The sequence below is a fragment of the Capricornis sumatraensis genome, chromosome 5 (assembly GCF_032405125.1).
Source record: "Capricornis sumatraensis isolate serow.1 chromosome 5, serow.2, whole genome shotgun sequence".
Lineage (NCBI taxonomy): Eukaryota > Metazoa > Chordata > Mammalia > Artiodactyla > Bovidae > Capricornis > Capricornis sumatraensis.
Genome location: NC_091073.1, coordinates 102642765 through 102659692, shown reverse-complemented (window position 1 = coordinate 102659692; position 16928 = coordinate 102642765). Strand labels below are relative to the sequence as shown.

The following is a 16928-nucleotide window of genomic DNA, read 5'->3' as shown; positions in this document are numbered from 1 at the left end:
ATTCTATTGTCTGCTTCTGTTAGTTTGATTTTAGATGCTTCATGTAAGAGGAGTCATGCAGTATTTCCCCTTTTGTGACTGACTTCATTTAGCATGTCTGCCACATTGTTGCAAATGATATCATTTCCTTCTTTTTTAAGGTTGAATAATATTGTATGTTTATATCACATTTTCTGTATCTATTCACCTGTCCACTGGAGAAGGACATGGCAACCCACTCCAGTGTTCTTGCCTGGAGAATCCCAGGGACGGGGGAGCCTGGTGGGCTGCCGTCTGTGGGGTCGCACAGAGTCAGACACGACTGAAGCGACTTAGCAGCAGTAGCATTGACCTGTCCATGGACATTTCAGTTGTTTCTGTATCATCACTAGGTATTGCAAATAGTGCTGCAGTGAATATGGGGGTACAGCTATGCTTTCAAGATCTTGATTTCAATCATTTATTTTTAACATTTTTAAAAAATTGAAATATAGTTGATTTCTAATGTGCCAATCTCTGCTATACAGCAAAGTGACTCAGTTATACACATACATACATTTTTGTGGGAGTAGGGGAGTGCTTCCCTTGTAGCTCAGTAGGTTAAGAATCTTAACCTATCTGTAATGCAGAAGACCTGGGTTTGATTCCTGGGTTGGAAAGATCCCCTGGAGAAGGAAATGTCTACCCACTCCAGTATTCTTGCCTGGAGAATCCCATGGACAGAGGAGCCTGGCGGGCTACAGTCCATGGGGTTTCAAGTGTCAGACACCACTTAGCGACTAAGCCACCAACCACCACCACAGACATGTTTTTAAATATTCTTTCCCATTATGGTGTATCCCAGAAGACTGGATATAGTTCCCTGTGCTATACAGTTCAGTTCAGTTCAGTCGCTTAGTCGTGTCTGACTCTTTGTGACCCTATGAATCGCAGCACGCCAGGCCTCCCTGTCCATCACCAACTCCCGGAGTTCACTCACACTCATGTTCATCGAGTCAATGATGCCATCCAGCCATCTCATCCTCTGTCATCCCCTTCTCCTCCTGCCCCCAATCCCTCCCAGCATCAGAGTCTTTTCCAATGAGTCAACTCTTCACATGAGGTGGCCAAAGTACTGGAGTTTCAGCTTTAGCATCATTCCTTCCAAAGAAATCCCAGGGTTGATCTCTTTCAAAATGGACTGGTTGGATCTCCTTGCAGTCCAAGGGACTCTCAACAGTCTTCTCCAACACCACAGTTCAAAAGCATCAATTCTTCGGCGCTCAGCTTTCTTCACAGTCCAACTCTCACATCCATACATGACCACAGGAAAAACCATAGTCTTGATTAGACGGACCTTAGTCGGCAAAGTAATGTCTCTGCTTTTGAATATGCTGTCTAGGTTGGTCATAACTTTTCTTCCAAGGAGTAAGCGTCTTTTAATTTCATGGCTGCAGTCACCATCTGCAGTGATTTTGGAGCCCCCAAAAATAAAATCTGACACTGTTTCCACTGTTTCCCCATCTATTTCCCATGAAGTGATGGGACCAGATGCCATGATCTTTGTTTTCTGAATGTTGAGCTTTAAGCCAACTTTTTCACTCTCTTCTTTCACTTTCATCACGAGGATTTTTAGTTCCTCTTCACTTTCTGCCATAAGGGTGGTGTCATGTGCATATCTGAGGTTATTGATATTTCTCCTGGCAATCTTGATTCCAGCTTGTGTTTCTTCCAGTTCAGCGTTTCTCATGATGTACTCTGCATAGAAGTTAAATAAGCAGGGTGACAATATACAGCCCTGACGTACTCTTTTTCCTATTTGGAACCAGTCTGTTGTTCCATGTCCAGTTCTAACTGTTGCTTCCTGGCCTGCATACAGATTTCTCAAGAGGCAGGTCAGGTGGTCTGGGATTCCCATCTCTTTCAGAACTTTCCACAGTTTATTGTGATCCACACAGTCAAAGGCTTTGGCATAGTCAATAAAGCAGAAATAGGACCTTGTTATTTATCCATTCTATGTATAATAGTTTGCATCTGCTAACCCCGAACTCCCTAGTCCATCCCTCTCCTCCCCTCCCCCTTAGCAATCACAAATCTGATCTCTATGTCTGTGATTCTGTTTCTGTTTTATAGATGGGTTCATTTTTGCCATTTTTAGATTCCACGTATAAATGATGTCATATGGTCTTTTTCTGTCTGACTTCACTTAGCATGATATTCTCTAGCTGCATCCATGTTGCTGCAAATGGCATTATTTTTTTTTATGGCCGAATAATGTTCCATTGTATGTATGTACTATATCTGTATGTACTATATGTACTATATAAATGTACTATGTTTATCCATTCATCTGTTGATGGACATTTAAGTTGTATCCATGTCTTAGCAATTGTGAATAGTGCTGCTTTGAACATTGGCGTATGTGTATCTTTTTGAATTAGAGTTATCTCTGGATGTATGCACAGGAATGGGTTTGCTGGAACATAAGATAAGTCTGTTTAGTTTTCTGAGGAACCTCCATACTGTTTTGCATAGTGGCTGCACCAACTTATATTCCCACCAACAGTATAGGAGGGTTCCCTTTTCTCCACACCCTCTTCAGCATTTGTTGTTTGTAGTCAGACGGGTCATTCTGACTGGTGTAAGGTGGTACCTCATTGTAGTTTTGATTTGCGTTTCTCTAATACAGTGATATTGAATATCTTTCATTGGCCATCTGTATGTCTTCTTTGGAGAACTGTCTATTACGGTCTTATGATTGGGTTGTTTTTTTATTGTTGTTGGGTTGTATGAGCTGTTTGTATGTTTTGGAGATTAAGCCCTTGTAAGGCGCATCATTTGCAAATAATGCTCTGGCTTTCATTCTATAGATTTGTTTTTTTTTTTTTACGGTTTCTTTTGACTTCCCTGGTGGCTCAGGGAGACCCGAGTTCAAGCCCTGGGTTGGGAAGATTCCCTGGAGAAGGAAATGGCAATCCACTCCAGTACTATTGCCTGGAAAATCCCATGGACAGAGGAGACTGGTAGGCTACAGTCTATGGGGTCGCAAAGAGTCAGACACGACCGAGTGACTTCACTTGCTCTGCCAAAGCTTGTAGGGTCACATTTGTTTATTTTTGTTTCTGTTGCCTTGGGATATTGACCTAAGAAAACATTGGTATGATTTATGTCAGAAAATGTTTTGCCTATATTCTCTTCTAAGAGTTTTATAGTATCATGTCTTATGTTTAAGACTTTAAGACATTTTGAGTTTATTTTTATGCGTGGTATAAGGTTATGTTCTAACTTCATTGATTTATATGCAGCTGTTCAACTTTCCCAGTACCACTTGCTGAAGAGACTGTCTTTTTCCCATTTTATATTCTTGTCTCCCTTGTCAAAGATTAATTGACTGTAGGTGTGTGGGTTTATTTCTGGGTTCTCTGTTATGTTCCATTGATCTATACATATGTTTTTGTACCAGTACCACACTATTTTGATTACTCTGTGTGTGTGTTAGTCGCCCAGTTGTGTCTGACTCTTTGTGACCCCACGGACTGTAGCCCACCAGGCTCCTCTGTCTGTGGAATTCTCTAGGCAAGAATACTGGAGTGGCTTGTCATGCCCTCCTGCAGGGTTTGATTACTGTAGATTTTTATTAACAGTATTGTCTGAAGTCTGGAAGAGTTATGTCTCCTGCCCCCCCACCCCGTTAGGATTGCTTTGGCAATTCTGGGTCTTTCATGGTTCCATATACGTTTTGGGGTTATTTCTTCTAGTTCTGTGAAAAATATCATGGGTAGTTTTATAGGGTTCACATTAAATCTGTAGATTGCTTTGGATAGTATTGCCATTTTTTTGTGTTAGTCGCTCAGTCGTGCCCAACTCTTTGCGACCCCATGGACTGCAGTCCACCAAGTATTGTCATTTTAACAATATTAATTCTTCCAAATCAAGAGCATGGGATATTCTCCCATTTCTTTGAATCCTATTTGATTTCCTTTATTAGTGTTTTGTAGTTCTCGGCATTTAAGTCTTTTACCTCCTTGGTCAGGTTTATTTCTATTTTTTTGTTTTGTTTCCTAGTGTGATTTTTTTAAAGGTTTTTTTTTTTCCCCCTACATTCTCTTTCTGTTATTTCATTGTTTGTATAAAGAAATGCAACTGATTTCTGAATGTTAATCTTGTATCCTGCACTTTGCTGGATTCATTTAATTAGATCTAGTAGCTTTTGTGTGGAGACCTTAGAGTTTTGTATATATAGTTTCATGTCATCTACATATAGTGACAATTTTATCTTTCCTTTTGATTTGGATACTTTTAATTTCTTGTCTGATTGCTGTGGCTAGTACTTCCAATACAGTGTTAAATAAAAGTGGTGAGAGTGGGCATCCTTGTCTTATTCCAGATTTTAGCAAGAAAGCTTTCTTGCTAAAAGTATTATATTGAGTGCTGCTGCTGCTAAGTCACATCAGTTGTGTCTGGCTTTGTGTGATACCACAGATGGCAGCCCACCAGTCTCCTCTGTCCCTGGGATTCTCCAGACAAGAACACTGGAGTGGGTTGCCATTTCCTTCTCCAGTGAATGAAAGTGAAAAGTGAAAGTGAAGTCGCTCCGACTCTTAACAATCCCATGGACTGCAGCCTGTCAGGCTCCTCCGTCCATGGGATTTTCCAGGCCAGAGTACTGGAGTGTGTCGCCAGTGCCTTCTCTGTTTATATTGAGAATTAAAATGGCTATGTGTTTGTCATAAATGACTTCTGTTATGTTGAGATATGTTCCCTGTATACCCACTTTGGCAAGAGTTTTTCTTTTTTTAATCACAAATGGATGTTGAGTTTTGTCAAATGCCTTTTCTGCATCTATTGAGATGATCATGTGGTTTTTTACTTTTCTTTTGTTAATGTGTATTACATTGATTTTGCGTATATTGAACCATCCTTATGAATTTGGGGTGAATCCCACTTGGTCATGGTGTATGATCTTTTCTGTGTGTTGTTGGATTTGATTTGCTTATATTTTGTTGAGGGTTTTTGCATCTATATTCCTCAGAGATATTGGCCTGTAATTTTATTTTTTGGCGGTATCTTTGATTTTGACATCAGGGTGATGGTGGCTTTGTAAAATGTCTTTGGGAGTGTTCCCTCCTCTTCAAGAAGAATCAGTATAAGTTCTTCCTTGTGTGTTTGGTAGAATACGCCTGTGAAGCTGTCTGGTCCTGAAATTTTGTTTATAGGGTGTTTTGTTTGTTTTTGTTTTTTTGTTACAGATTCTATTTCACTTCTAGTGACTGGTCTCTTCAAATTATTTCTTCTTGATTCAGTTTTGGTGGGCTGTATGTTTGTAGAAAGTTGTCTGTTTCTTCTGGGTTGTTAACTGTGTTGGCATGTAATTGTTTATAGTATTCTGTTAAGGTTTTTATGTATTTCTGTGTTATCAGTTGAGATTTCTCCCTTTTCATTTCTTACTTGGTCTCTCCTCTCTTTTCTTCTTGGTGATCCTGGCCAGAGGTTTGTCAGTTTTGTTCACCCTTTCAAAGAACCAGCTCTTGGTTTTATTGATTTATTTTTTCTGCTGCCCTTTTAATTTCTATTTTATTTATTCTCTCACTAATCTTCATTGGTGGCTCAGATGGCAAAGACTCTGCCTGCAATGGGGAGACTTGGGTTCAGTGCCTGGGTTGGGAAGATCCCCTGAAGAAGGGAATGGCTTCTAATGCCAGTAGAATTTCTTGGAGAATTCCATAGACAGAGAAGCCTGGCAGGCTACTGTCCATGGGGTCTCAAAGAGTCAGACACAACTGAGCAACTTTCACACACAATCTTTATTATTTCCTTCCTTCTTCTGACTTTAGATTTTGTTTGTTCTTCTTTTTCTAATTGTTTTAGGTGGTAGGATATTATTTCAGATTTTTCTAATATTTTGAGGAAGGCCTGTATCACTGTGAATGTCCCTCTAAGAACTGCTTTTACTACATCTTGTAGACTTTTGTATGGTTGTATTTTTGTTGTCATTTGTTTCAAGGTATTTTTTAATTTTCTTTTTGATTTCCTCATTGACCCATTGGTTTTTTGTATGATGTTTAGTCCCCATATAATCTTTTTTTTTTCTCCTCATTTCTTTTCCTGTATTTGATCTATAGTTTCATGCTGTTGTGGTCAGAGAAGATGCTTGAAGTAATTTTTTTTTTTTCCTAACAAAATTCTTTACTTCACTAGAAAATAGCTTTATTGATGAAATCACCAGGAATTTTCAACACAAGATTTAATATCTTAATATCCACCAAGGCCTGGGCTCTGGCGTTTACTCTGCCTCTCCCAGTCCTTAAAGGTGTTTAGAGAGAGATGTCACTAGCAGCGATCAAGTAAGGTGGTTGGAGGTCCTCCTTTCCCAGGCATTGGACAAGCTGCTCAATTCTTGTCCAGAGTAGGAAAGAGCCAGTATTTCAGAGTAGTCTAATAAGAATTTGACATTGCATTTTAATCTCTCATAACAGTTTCAGTTTATCAACAGTATTGGTCCAAACTTATTTGCTTCTGATCTAAGTGTTTTTCATTTTGCAATTTATTTTTGGTGTCTATGTAATTTTAATAAATAACCTCACTCCTTGTGAAAAAATCAATTAACCCTGTGCCAAGAAATATATCTCAAACCTGAATAATCTCATCTTGCTCTTGGAAAGAGGAAATGGGGTTTCCTGCTCTTTTTCTCCTCAAGAGATGAACAAATCTACCCCTTGGAAGTCTAGAATGTTACTTCTGGCCTTGGAATCTGCAGTTTTTGATGAGCTAATTCAAATTACCTAGGAAGAGCAGCTGGTAGTACTAAGTGGGCAGCCTTCTTTGGAAATTTTTTCCTAAAACCAGCTGTAGAGAATGGTCCGTGCTGTGTACAACTTCTGCTGTTCCATCTCACAAGCCAGGCTCAGAGGAGGCACTGGAGTTCTCAGGAGCAAGAGCAGTAGCAGTGGTCCCACAAGGCAGGACCTCAATAACTCGAGGCTTGTCAATGATCCAGGCTGTCTGGTTTCCCTTTTCAACAATGCTGACAATCCGGGCTTGACGACCTTCCCCATACTTCGAAGATTTGATTTCTGAACAAAAGTGAGCTGCCTGTTCTCTTGGCAGACAAATCAGTAGCCCTCCAGAAGTTTGTGCTGAGGTTCCTTGCAGGAAACCAGAGCACCTTGTGGCCTGGCTGATGGCAGCCATCTTGGCAATGATGGGCAGATTACAAATGACAAAGGACACTTCATTTCTGTTCTTTTACAAGGTTCTGAGAGTGACCTAGAATGCCAAAGCCTGTGATATCTGTGGCTGTGTGGGCATTAAAACGTGGGCATTAGTCCAGCAGCAGTTCTATTGAGGGTAGCCATGTTGAACATAGCTTCCTGATGGCTCAGCTCTACCTCTTCTCTGGACAACACCATCTTTATCTTATTCCATCCTTCAGGATTATCCAGCCATTGGTGCGCATTGACAGGCAAGTTGGGTTCCTAAGGGTTTAGTTAACACAAGCACATCCCCAACAGCCCCGCTGTCAGGCAAGACGAATTCATTTGGTTGACATACCACAGTGGCAACCCCACCAATGATACCACCATTTGCCCACCGGTCACTGCAGTCCCTCCTTCCTCGGCAGCATCCCGAAAGCCTTTGATCATGGGTGGTGTGATCCTTCCTCAGGCGTATGCTGAGGCGTCTGGCTGGCGCCGAGTAGCATCAGCATGTTGTCACAGTCAGTAATGCGCACGGCATAGCGGTCACTCAGCACGTTGATGCATGTGATGGGCCCTATCACTGTAGGGATCTTCCACCAAGGGGTAAAAGAGGTCGGTGGTCTGCACCAGGGACAGGCCCCCTGTGCCTCAGGGGTATGATGCCAGAGTCCATCCCAGTGCTGAGGATGGGGAAGGGCGGGCTGGGTCCTGCCCTCACTGGGCAGATCGGCCTCCCACCAGGCTCCGGCCCATAGCGGGTTGCATTTCTGGTCGCATCAGTCCCGCCCGGGGTTTGAGCAGTGTCTCCTGGGGGACCTTGAAGGCTCAGCCCTTCCTGCCGAAGCCAGTGAGCCGCCAGCTCCGGCTGCTACCCAATACCTGGGGCTCGAAGGGCTGGTAGTTCGAGAAGCCCCGGCCTAGAGGCAAGCCCGCCGGCCCTGAGGAGCCTTCTTCCCGGCAGCCACCGCCACCAAAGCCTCTTGCCAGCACCTGTCGCTGCGGCTTCCACCACCATGCCTGCCCGGCAGGGAGAGGAAGAAGAAGATGGAGGAGGAGAGGTCCCTTTTACTTTCCACTCCAGTTAGCAAGGCGTAACGGATATTACCGCAGAGTGTCTCCCTGGCACAACTCGCGCAGCCTAACTGCCGCCACACCACACGCTCCGGGGCCTCCTTCTATACTCTCAAATTTGCTGAGGTTAGTTTGTGCCCTAGTGTGTGGTCAATCCTAGAGAATGTTCCAGGTGCACTTGAAAAGAATGTGTTTTCTTTTTTGGGGAAGAAGATGGTTATAATGTCCTGAAAAACGTCAATTCTTTTGTATTATTTAGGATCTCTGTTGCCTGATTGATTTTCTGTCTAGAAGATCTGTCCATTGATGTGAGTGAGAACTTAGAGTCTCCTACTATGCTCATCAGTTTCTCCTTTTATGGCGGTGTTTGTTGTATGCATTTGAGTGCCCCTCTATGAGGTGCATATATGTGGATGAGTGTAATTACTTTTCTTGTATTGATCCTTTTATCATTATATAGTGTTCCTCTTTATCTTTGTTTATAGCCTTTGCTTTAAGGTCTATTTTGTCTGATATGAGTATTGCAACTCCTTTCTTGTCATTTCCATTTGTGTGAAATACGTTTTTTCCATCCCCTCACTTTCCGTCTATGTGTGTCCTTTGCCCTAAGGTGGTTCTCATACTGTAGGCAGCATATTCTAGGCTCTTGTGTTTTAATCCAGTCTGCCACTTTGTTCTTTTGATTGGAGCATTCAGTTCACTGACATTTAAGGTAGTTATTGATACATGTGTATTTATTGTCATTTTAAACTTTGTTTTCCACTTGATTCTTCTGTTTCTTTTTGGGGTTTGATATATTTTATGCTTGTGTTCTCTTCTTTTTGGTTTTTGTGAATCTATGTTTTTGATTTGTGGTAGCCCACCTTTTTTTCCCTATTGTGTTGACCGCTTCTAAAGCTTTAGATTACTTTAGACTATAGGCTCAAACACATTTTTTTTTAATCTGTATTTTTTTACTGTCCTTCCCCACATTTTCTGATTTTCGTGTCTTTTTTTACGTTTACATGTTTATCTTTCTCATTTATCTTGTTCCTTGTGTTGATCATCACTTTCACAAGTAGGTTTGTTGTTGTTTTTTTTAATCTGTGTACTGGCCAATTTAAATGAATTACTTTCCAATTGTGATTTCCTCCTTCCTATATCTTCTTGCTTTTTTTCTATTTGGAGAAGCCCTTTCAATATTTCTTTTGGGATCGTTTTTAAAGTTGCTGTATTTGTTTAGTTTTTGCTTGTCTGAGAAATTCTTTATTTCTTCTAAATGATGATCTTGCTGGGTAATCTAAGCTCCAGATTTTTCCCTTTCAAGAGTTTGAATATGTTTTGTCGTTCCCTTCTGACCTTCAGTGTTTCTGTGGAGAAATCAGCTCATAGCCTTATGGGGGGGGGAGTCCCTTATAATTAACTCATTTTAAAAAGTACTTTTATTTATTTATTTTTAGCTTTGCTGGGTCTTTGTTGCTGTGCGGGCTCTCTCTAGTTGCAGCGAGCAGGGGCTTCTCTCTATCGGCGGTGCACAGGCTTCTCATTGTGGTGTCTTCTCTTGTTGCAGAGCGCAGGCCCTCAAGTGCAGGCTTCAGTAGTTGCGACCCTCAGGCTCTAGAGCACAGACTCGGTAGTTGTGGTACATGGGCTTAGTTGCTCTGCATCATGTGTGGGATCTTCCTGGATCAGTTGTTTATCACTGAGTCGCTAGGGAAGCCCTGTAGTTGACTGTTTTTCTTTCCATTTAGAAATCTCTCTTTAGCTTTAGCCATTTTTATTAAAATATGCCTTGGTATAGGTCTGTTTGGGTTTATCTTGTTTGGAACTCTCTGTGCTTCCTGTATCTAGATATCTGTTTCCTTCTTTAGGTTTGGAAAGTTTTCAGCCATAATTTCTCCAAATACATTTTCAATCCCCATTTCTCTTCTCCTTCTAGAATACCTATTATGTGTAGATTGGCATGCTTTATATCATCTCACAAGTCTTTTATATTGCTTTCATTCTTTTTTTTTTTTTTCCCCATTTGGCTTCCTGTCTGCTGTTTTGATTGGGTAATTTCCATTATTCTGTCTTTCAGGTCACTTATTCTTTCTTCTGCGTTATTCATTCTGCCGTCCATTCCCTTTAGCTCTACTTTTGTCTTGGCAATGAATTTTAAAATTTTTATTGCCTCTTTATGTTTCTAGTAATTTGCATTTCTGTCAATAGCCTTTGTTAATTTCTTCAGTATTTTCATTAACCTCCTTTTTGAACTTGGTGTCTTTTAGACTGAAGAGATCTATGTCATTGTTTGTGCCTTCAGGGAAATCTTCTTGGTCTTTTAATTGGGAGTGTTTCCTCTGCTTCTTCATTTTGCTTATATCCCTCTCACTCTGTGAGTTTTGAAAAAACAACTATCTACTGTAGTCTTGGAAGGCTATTTATATGTGGGAGCATCCCCGCATAGCTTGTGTGAGTTTAATATCTTTTGGCATGAGGGCTGTTTTGGGTTTGGATGGTGTCTCTTTCCTCGGGACTCCTAGAGTTCAAGTAGCCTGTGCCTTGCCTCCTGAGAGTGTACTCAGAGAAAGAAGCTCCTATGGTGGGCCCACCACCTCCTCACACCCACCCACCCCCCCCCCCAACAATGGCCTTGCTTCTCTGGTGGGCCCAGGCATCTTCCCATACTCCCTTGCCTGTGGCACATCACATCCTAGCCAGCCTCCTCAGGCTGTCTGCACGCAGCCAACCCCAGTCCTCTCCCCAGAGTCTGAGCACTGAAACCCGAGCCTCAGTACCCAGCCCTCACCCACCCCAGTAGAGGAGCATCTCAGTCTGGGGAAAGCTGGGCAGCACTGACCGTCTGTGTGGGTCTTTCTCTTCTTTGCCCTTCACAGATGGGTTGCTGTGCTCTCCTCCAGGACTCTGAAGCTCCCCCTCTGTCCTGGCTGATCTCCCTACTAGAGAGGGCCTTTCCCAGGGGCAGGAACCTTTCCTCCTTCACAGCCCCCTTTTAGGGGGTCAGGTTCCCATCTCGATTCCTTTCTCTTTTCTTTTTTTTGTCCCACCCAGTTACATGGAGATTTCCTTGCCCGTTTGAAAGTCTGAGGTCTTCTGCCAGTGTTCAGTAGGTGTTCCATGAGAATCGTTTCACACGTAGATGTATTTTTGATGTGTTTGTGGGAGAAAGTGAGCTCCATGTCCTACTCCTCTGCCATCTTGATCCAATTCGTTATGATGCCCTTTAAAACATCCTGTGAAGAATATACTTTTAAAGGGAATTTTTTTTTTGAAGTAGTTTCTTTTTAACTTTCATACAATCCTAATATTCTAGGTCATATTTGCTTCAGTTGCTTGAGTGAAGGCCAGACTCAGTGCCCAGAGACTGGAGGCATGAAGATGAACAGGACACCCTTTAACCATCCAGGAAGAAGGATCAGGGCACTGGGTTCTTTCTCCCTCTTACTCCATCCATGCTTGGCAGGGATCATGTCTCATTCAGTTGGCAGCTCCCTCACAGCCAGCACTTAACTGCACATGCAGAATGTTCTCAATAATGATTCATTAGTTGAATTGGCCTAAGCCAATTGGCCTAAGCCATTGGTAAAGAGGAAATGGAAGGGAAAGCAAGAAGTATCATGAGCCCTCCTTGGACCGAGTCCTGTGATTGTTGATTTCTCATTGAATCTTCACTATGGCTTTAAAAATACAAAACTTCTATTTTACAGGTGAGAAGACTTGGTCAATATAAATGTCTTTAAAAGAGCTACTGTACTTAGGTTGGAGGCGTCCTAGCGTTCTGCTCTTTGCCTTTTCCCTCTGTTAAGTGCGTTTCAGGGACTGGCTTATTTACTCAAGGAGATAGGCACTAGTACTGTTCCCATTTTAAAGATAAGGAAACTAAACTTAGGGCAGTTAACTTCCACCATCATCAGGTAAGTGGCAGAGCTGGGCCCTGCATGTCACTGTGTGCTTCTAAGCCGTAGGGTCACAAAGAGTCAGATATGACTGTAGCAACTTGGCATGCACAAGTTCTGTGGAGCACACGGACTCTCAGCCCCATGGCGGCCCTTAAGACTTGTGCATCTTATACACACACACACTCCTACGCCTCCCAGACCTACCCTAGTGGTTCTCAGCTCTGGGTGCACATTAGGATCTAGTGGGAAGCTTTCAAAAGTACAGATTCCAGGGCTTCCGCACAGGGGAAGGTGAGGCTTCTCAGGCTTACAGGTTTTTAAAGAGCAGCCTAGCCTGAGTCCCTTGTGGCTCAGCTGGTAAAGAATCTGCCTGCAATGTAGGAGATCCCGGTTTGATTCCTGGGTCTGGAAGATCTACTGAAGAAGGGATAGGGGCTACCCACTCCAGTATTCTTGGGCTTCCTTTGTGGCTCAGCTGGTGAAGAATCTCCCTGCAATGCAGGAGACCTGGGTTAGGAAGATCCCCTGGAGAAAGGAAAGGTTACCCACTCCAGTATTGTGGCCTGGAGAATTCCATGGACTGTATAGTTCATGGGGTCGCAAAGAGTCGGACATGACTGAGCACCTTTCACTGTCATTTCAGCCGGAGTTGAAGAGCACTGTGCTAAAGCTGAAGTTCCCTCTCCTGTCACTTATATTTAGGCTCATAGTCTTGATTAGTCCCTTGAATGAGGGAAATGACTTACATGATTATGTATGAATTCCTGCAGTGTTTCGCCCTGTCCCTCAAACATAAGGAGTGCCAAAAGGGATTGTTGAATACAGAGCAGTAGTTTTCAAGGAAACCTTCATAAGCAGTAGAGCCTAGAGAGGAGCAACAGTTCTGCTTCAGATGGAAAGCTCAGCTCCATACAGGAATGGCTTATGCTTGGCATTGTTCATTTTTATTTAGTGAATTTAAGAATGAGATCCTTGGGATTGCTATTTTAATATTAATACCACCAATAGGGGCTTCCCTGGTGGCTCAGCAGTAAAGAATCTACCTGCAATACAGTAGGTGCAGGAGATGTGGGTTCAATCCCTGTGTCGGGAAGATCCCCTGGAGGAGGGCATGGCAACCCACTCCAGTATTCTTGCCTGGAGAATCCCGTGGACAGAGGAGCCTGGCGGGCTACAGTCCATAGGGGGTCAGGGAGTAGGAGATGATTGAGCAACTGAGCACACACACACACCACCAATAGAGAATGGAGTTGTTAATAAAGAACATGATTTTAATATACGATAATTGTTAAATCCCTCTAATCACTAGGCTTGAGTAAATGTCTTTGATTAAGATGTGGATACAGAATTGGGAAGCTCTGTTTCATAATATGGGAATAATGGTAACGTGAGGACTGTGGAGGGCTCAGGAAATCAAAGAAAACTGCTCATTTTGTCCTTCCAGTGATGGGGCAGCACTACACGATGCTAAATGAAGCTGAAAACAAACCACACACACTAAGTACCTAACTTTCACAAAGTGCCTCAAGAGGGACGTCAGAGAATTTTACTACCTTGTAGATTTGTTCCTAAGCGTCACTGTGGAAGATTGCCCAACCCTTACATAGATGACTGAAGGGGTTCTGGTGAAGTCCAGGGATGTACGCTGAGTGCCTTGTACATTTATGTTAAGGATGGTGGAGACTGGCAGACTGTAGCAGTGCTCCTCGGTCTTGTCTTCATCACTGCCCCTCCCCCAATGCCCACTAAAGACCCTTCCCCCTAGTCATCCCTCTGCAGATACACTGTAAATGGACTTACATGCTCTATGTTTATCCTGTGCTTTATACTTAGAAAAAGAGTAAGATTCCGCGTCCCTCTCCCCACAACCAGTTGTGGTCCGCATCGGGTCCCTGTCTAAGGTAGTGTTCTTGTGGTCAACACTGGGCAGGAGTCTTTGATTGACAGCTGTCTTGGACATTCCTGGTCGGGAGGATGTGTTAACATTACAGGTCAAAGTGAAAGTGGCTCAGTCATGTCACTTTGTGACCCCATGGACTATACAGTCCATGGAATTCTCAGTCATGGAGTGAGTAGCCTTTCCTTTCTCCAGGAGATCTTCCCGACCCAGGGATTGAACCCAGGTCTCCCGCATTACAGGTGGACTCTTTACCAGCTGAGCCACAAGGGAAGCTAAAACATTACAGAAGACCTGAGCATATTTCTGTCCCTGGACTTTGTGTCTAAGCTGACAAGGATCTGGACTAAAGCCCTCTTGGTTAAGTGAGGATCCCAACGAGAACCTATGACCAAATTCCTACAGTTCCCTGGGAAAGTTGTATCATAGTTCTGGGAATGAGCATTATCAGAGTAGTTCTTCCCCCTGCCCTGCTACACCCTCGAAGAGTGAAGGAAGAAAGCTGACGTTCTTCTCTGTGGGTCTGTTGCTGTGTGTGTGAGATCCATGGGATATGAAAACGCAGATAAAGACAAACAGTGGGTAATAGAAAGCCATCTTCCCTGTTATTCTGAACTACCAGTAAAACAAGTCTTAATGCCCTTTAGCTCAGTTTTCTGTGCTTTTTTTTTCTTTCTTTCTTTTATCCACTCCACAGGAAACATCCAGGATGTGGGAACATTGTGACATTTGCACAGTTTTTATTTATCGCTGTGGAAGGCTTCCTCTTTGAGGCTGATTTGGGAAGGAAGCGTCCGGCTATCCCAATAAGGTATGGCACATTGAAGTCTTCTTTTAGCCCCTTTGTAAAACTTAGCAGCTGTTCTTCTCATAACCATATAAAAGGAATGTGAGGCATCCTTTTATTAGATTTATATCAAAGATATCAGTAGAATAGTTCATTTTCTGAATTTAATATGTGCAGGGAGCCTATTTTTAGAATACAGTTCCTGCCACAACACTTAAAATAACTCATTTGTGTGTGTGTGTGTGTGTCTGTGTATCTTCTGTGTCAGGCATATGGTCAGTTAAAGGCCTAGTGTGGTAACCAGTTTTTAAGTACTTATGTGTGTTATCCTCATGATGGTAACCAAATATGTTAAGAGTGGTATTGTTGTTACTTTTTAAAAAACTAATGGCTTTTGGAGATAGAGGTGGTAGTTACATAACATTGTAATATATTGGGTTGGTTTTTCTGTAACCCAAACTTTTTGGTCAACATAATACTAAATACCACTGAATTGTTCACTGTAAAATGGTTGGTTTTCTGTTGTGTGAATTTCACCTCAGTCGAAACAAAATGAATGGCAAGCTAAGGTAAGATTCTTATTTCCAGACGTCCCCCCATGAGTCTAAATTTGTGTAATTATACTCATGGGGCCAGATACAAACAGGGCAGATCTTATAATAAACACTGTATTGAAAAACAGCGTTCTTGCTGTGAGATACTTGAAATCAAAGTGTATTTATTATTTTTTTAATTTGATTTTTATTTTATATTGGGGTGGCTTTGATTAACAATGTATTTGTTTCAGGTGTACAGCAAAGTGATTCAGCCATACATATACATATATCTGTTCTTTTTCAGATTCTTTTCCTGTACAGGCTATTACAGAATATTGAGTAGAGTTCCCTGTGCTATACATTAGGTCCTGTTGTTCAATTAAATTAAAAAGATACATGCACACAAAAACAAAGTGTAATCCATCCAGTTGTGAGTATTTAGTAGGATAAATACCCCCATCCCCAGTGTCTTTAGTATCTGTATAAAACTTTCTCCTCCCAAGACCAGCATTTACATCAGAGTAGGTGCCCCAACCTTTTTTTTATTCCTCGGGTCCTTCTTCTCCTCCTCCCTCCACTATTTCTTTCTACTCTGGCAGCCAGTAGCATAGCTCAAGAACATTTTCACTCTCCCCATAACCTTTATACTAGTAGCCTAGCAGGCTGACCTCCTGCCCATCACCTGTTCATCCCTCCATGTCAGCTTCCTACAATTGTATCATAGCACCCACTCTCACAAGCACTCAGGGTTCACCACTGGACTCAGAGTGAAGCCCAAACTCCCTAACCTGCCTTTGGAGGCTCCCCCTGAACTTGCCCTAACAACCATGCTCCCATGTGTGCAGTTTTTGCTGGCTATTTTATTTTCTATCGGTGAAGGCATAATCAAAATCTTGCTCATGTCATTCATCCCCACAAGCAATTTCTAGGCAGTGCAATATGTAGGCAGTGAGGTGGAATAGTTGGAATTAATTATCCTGAAAGAACTTGATGAACTCTATCTCCAAATGGCATCTTTTCAAGACAGGACAAGGAAAATTGGACAAAAAAGCTTGTGAAATCACTAACAGTTTATTATTCAGAAGCTGTGAAATTGCTCTTAGCAGTAACTTTGCATGTGTGTATTACTGGGTTCTGCGTTCATTGTAAAGCTCTTCAAACTTCCCAGACTGGATTAATGTTGCCCTGGCATGGCTGCCTATGAGGGCAGAGAGCCCTCTACCTCACCAGGAACACAAAACTGGTTCTTGTTAGGGAAGGTAACTTGAGACTCAGTCTGTTACATTCTCCAGATGTGCAAAGGGGTAAAAGGATGGGATTCTGTGCTCAAAGACTTCCGACACTTCTGAAGAATATGGAACCACTTGTTCACATTTGCCCTGAATTCTTTAGCTCTGCTTTGGGTTGGTCGTAAAGTTCATTCAGGTTTTTCTGTAACATCTTGCAAAAAAAACCCAAACAAACTTTTTGGCCAACCCAACTTCAAATACAAGCAAAGCTAGTGGAGGTGATGGAATTCCAGTTGAGCTATTTCAAATCCTAAAAGATGATGTCGTGAAAGTGCTTCAGTCAGTATGCCAGCAAATTTGGAAAACTCAG

At 42.3% G+C, this 16928-nt stretch overlaps 1 protein-coding gene and 1 pseudogene across 1 annotated transcript in view; one reads left to right on the top strand and one right to left on the bottom strand.

Annotated features, from left to right (window-relative positions):
• The window catches only part of SLC35B4 (solute carrier family 35 member B4), a 36544-nt gene that overhangs the window by 4013 nt on the left and 15603 nt on the right, over positions 1–16928 (top strand). The window contains exon 2 of the mRNA XM_068973228.1: positions 14704–14817. Within this exon, the coding sequence (XP_068829329.1) occupies positions 14704–14817 (114 nt within the window). The remainder of the gene's footprint in view (positions 1–14703; positions 14818–16928) is intronic.
• On the bottom strand, positions 6850–8172 carry LOC138080165 (selenide, water dikinase 2-like; annotated as a pseudogene).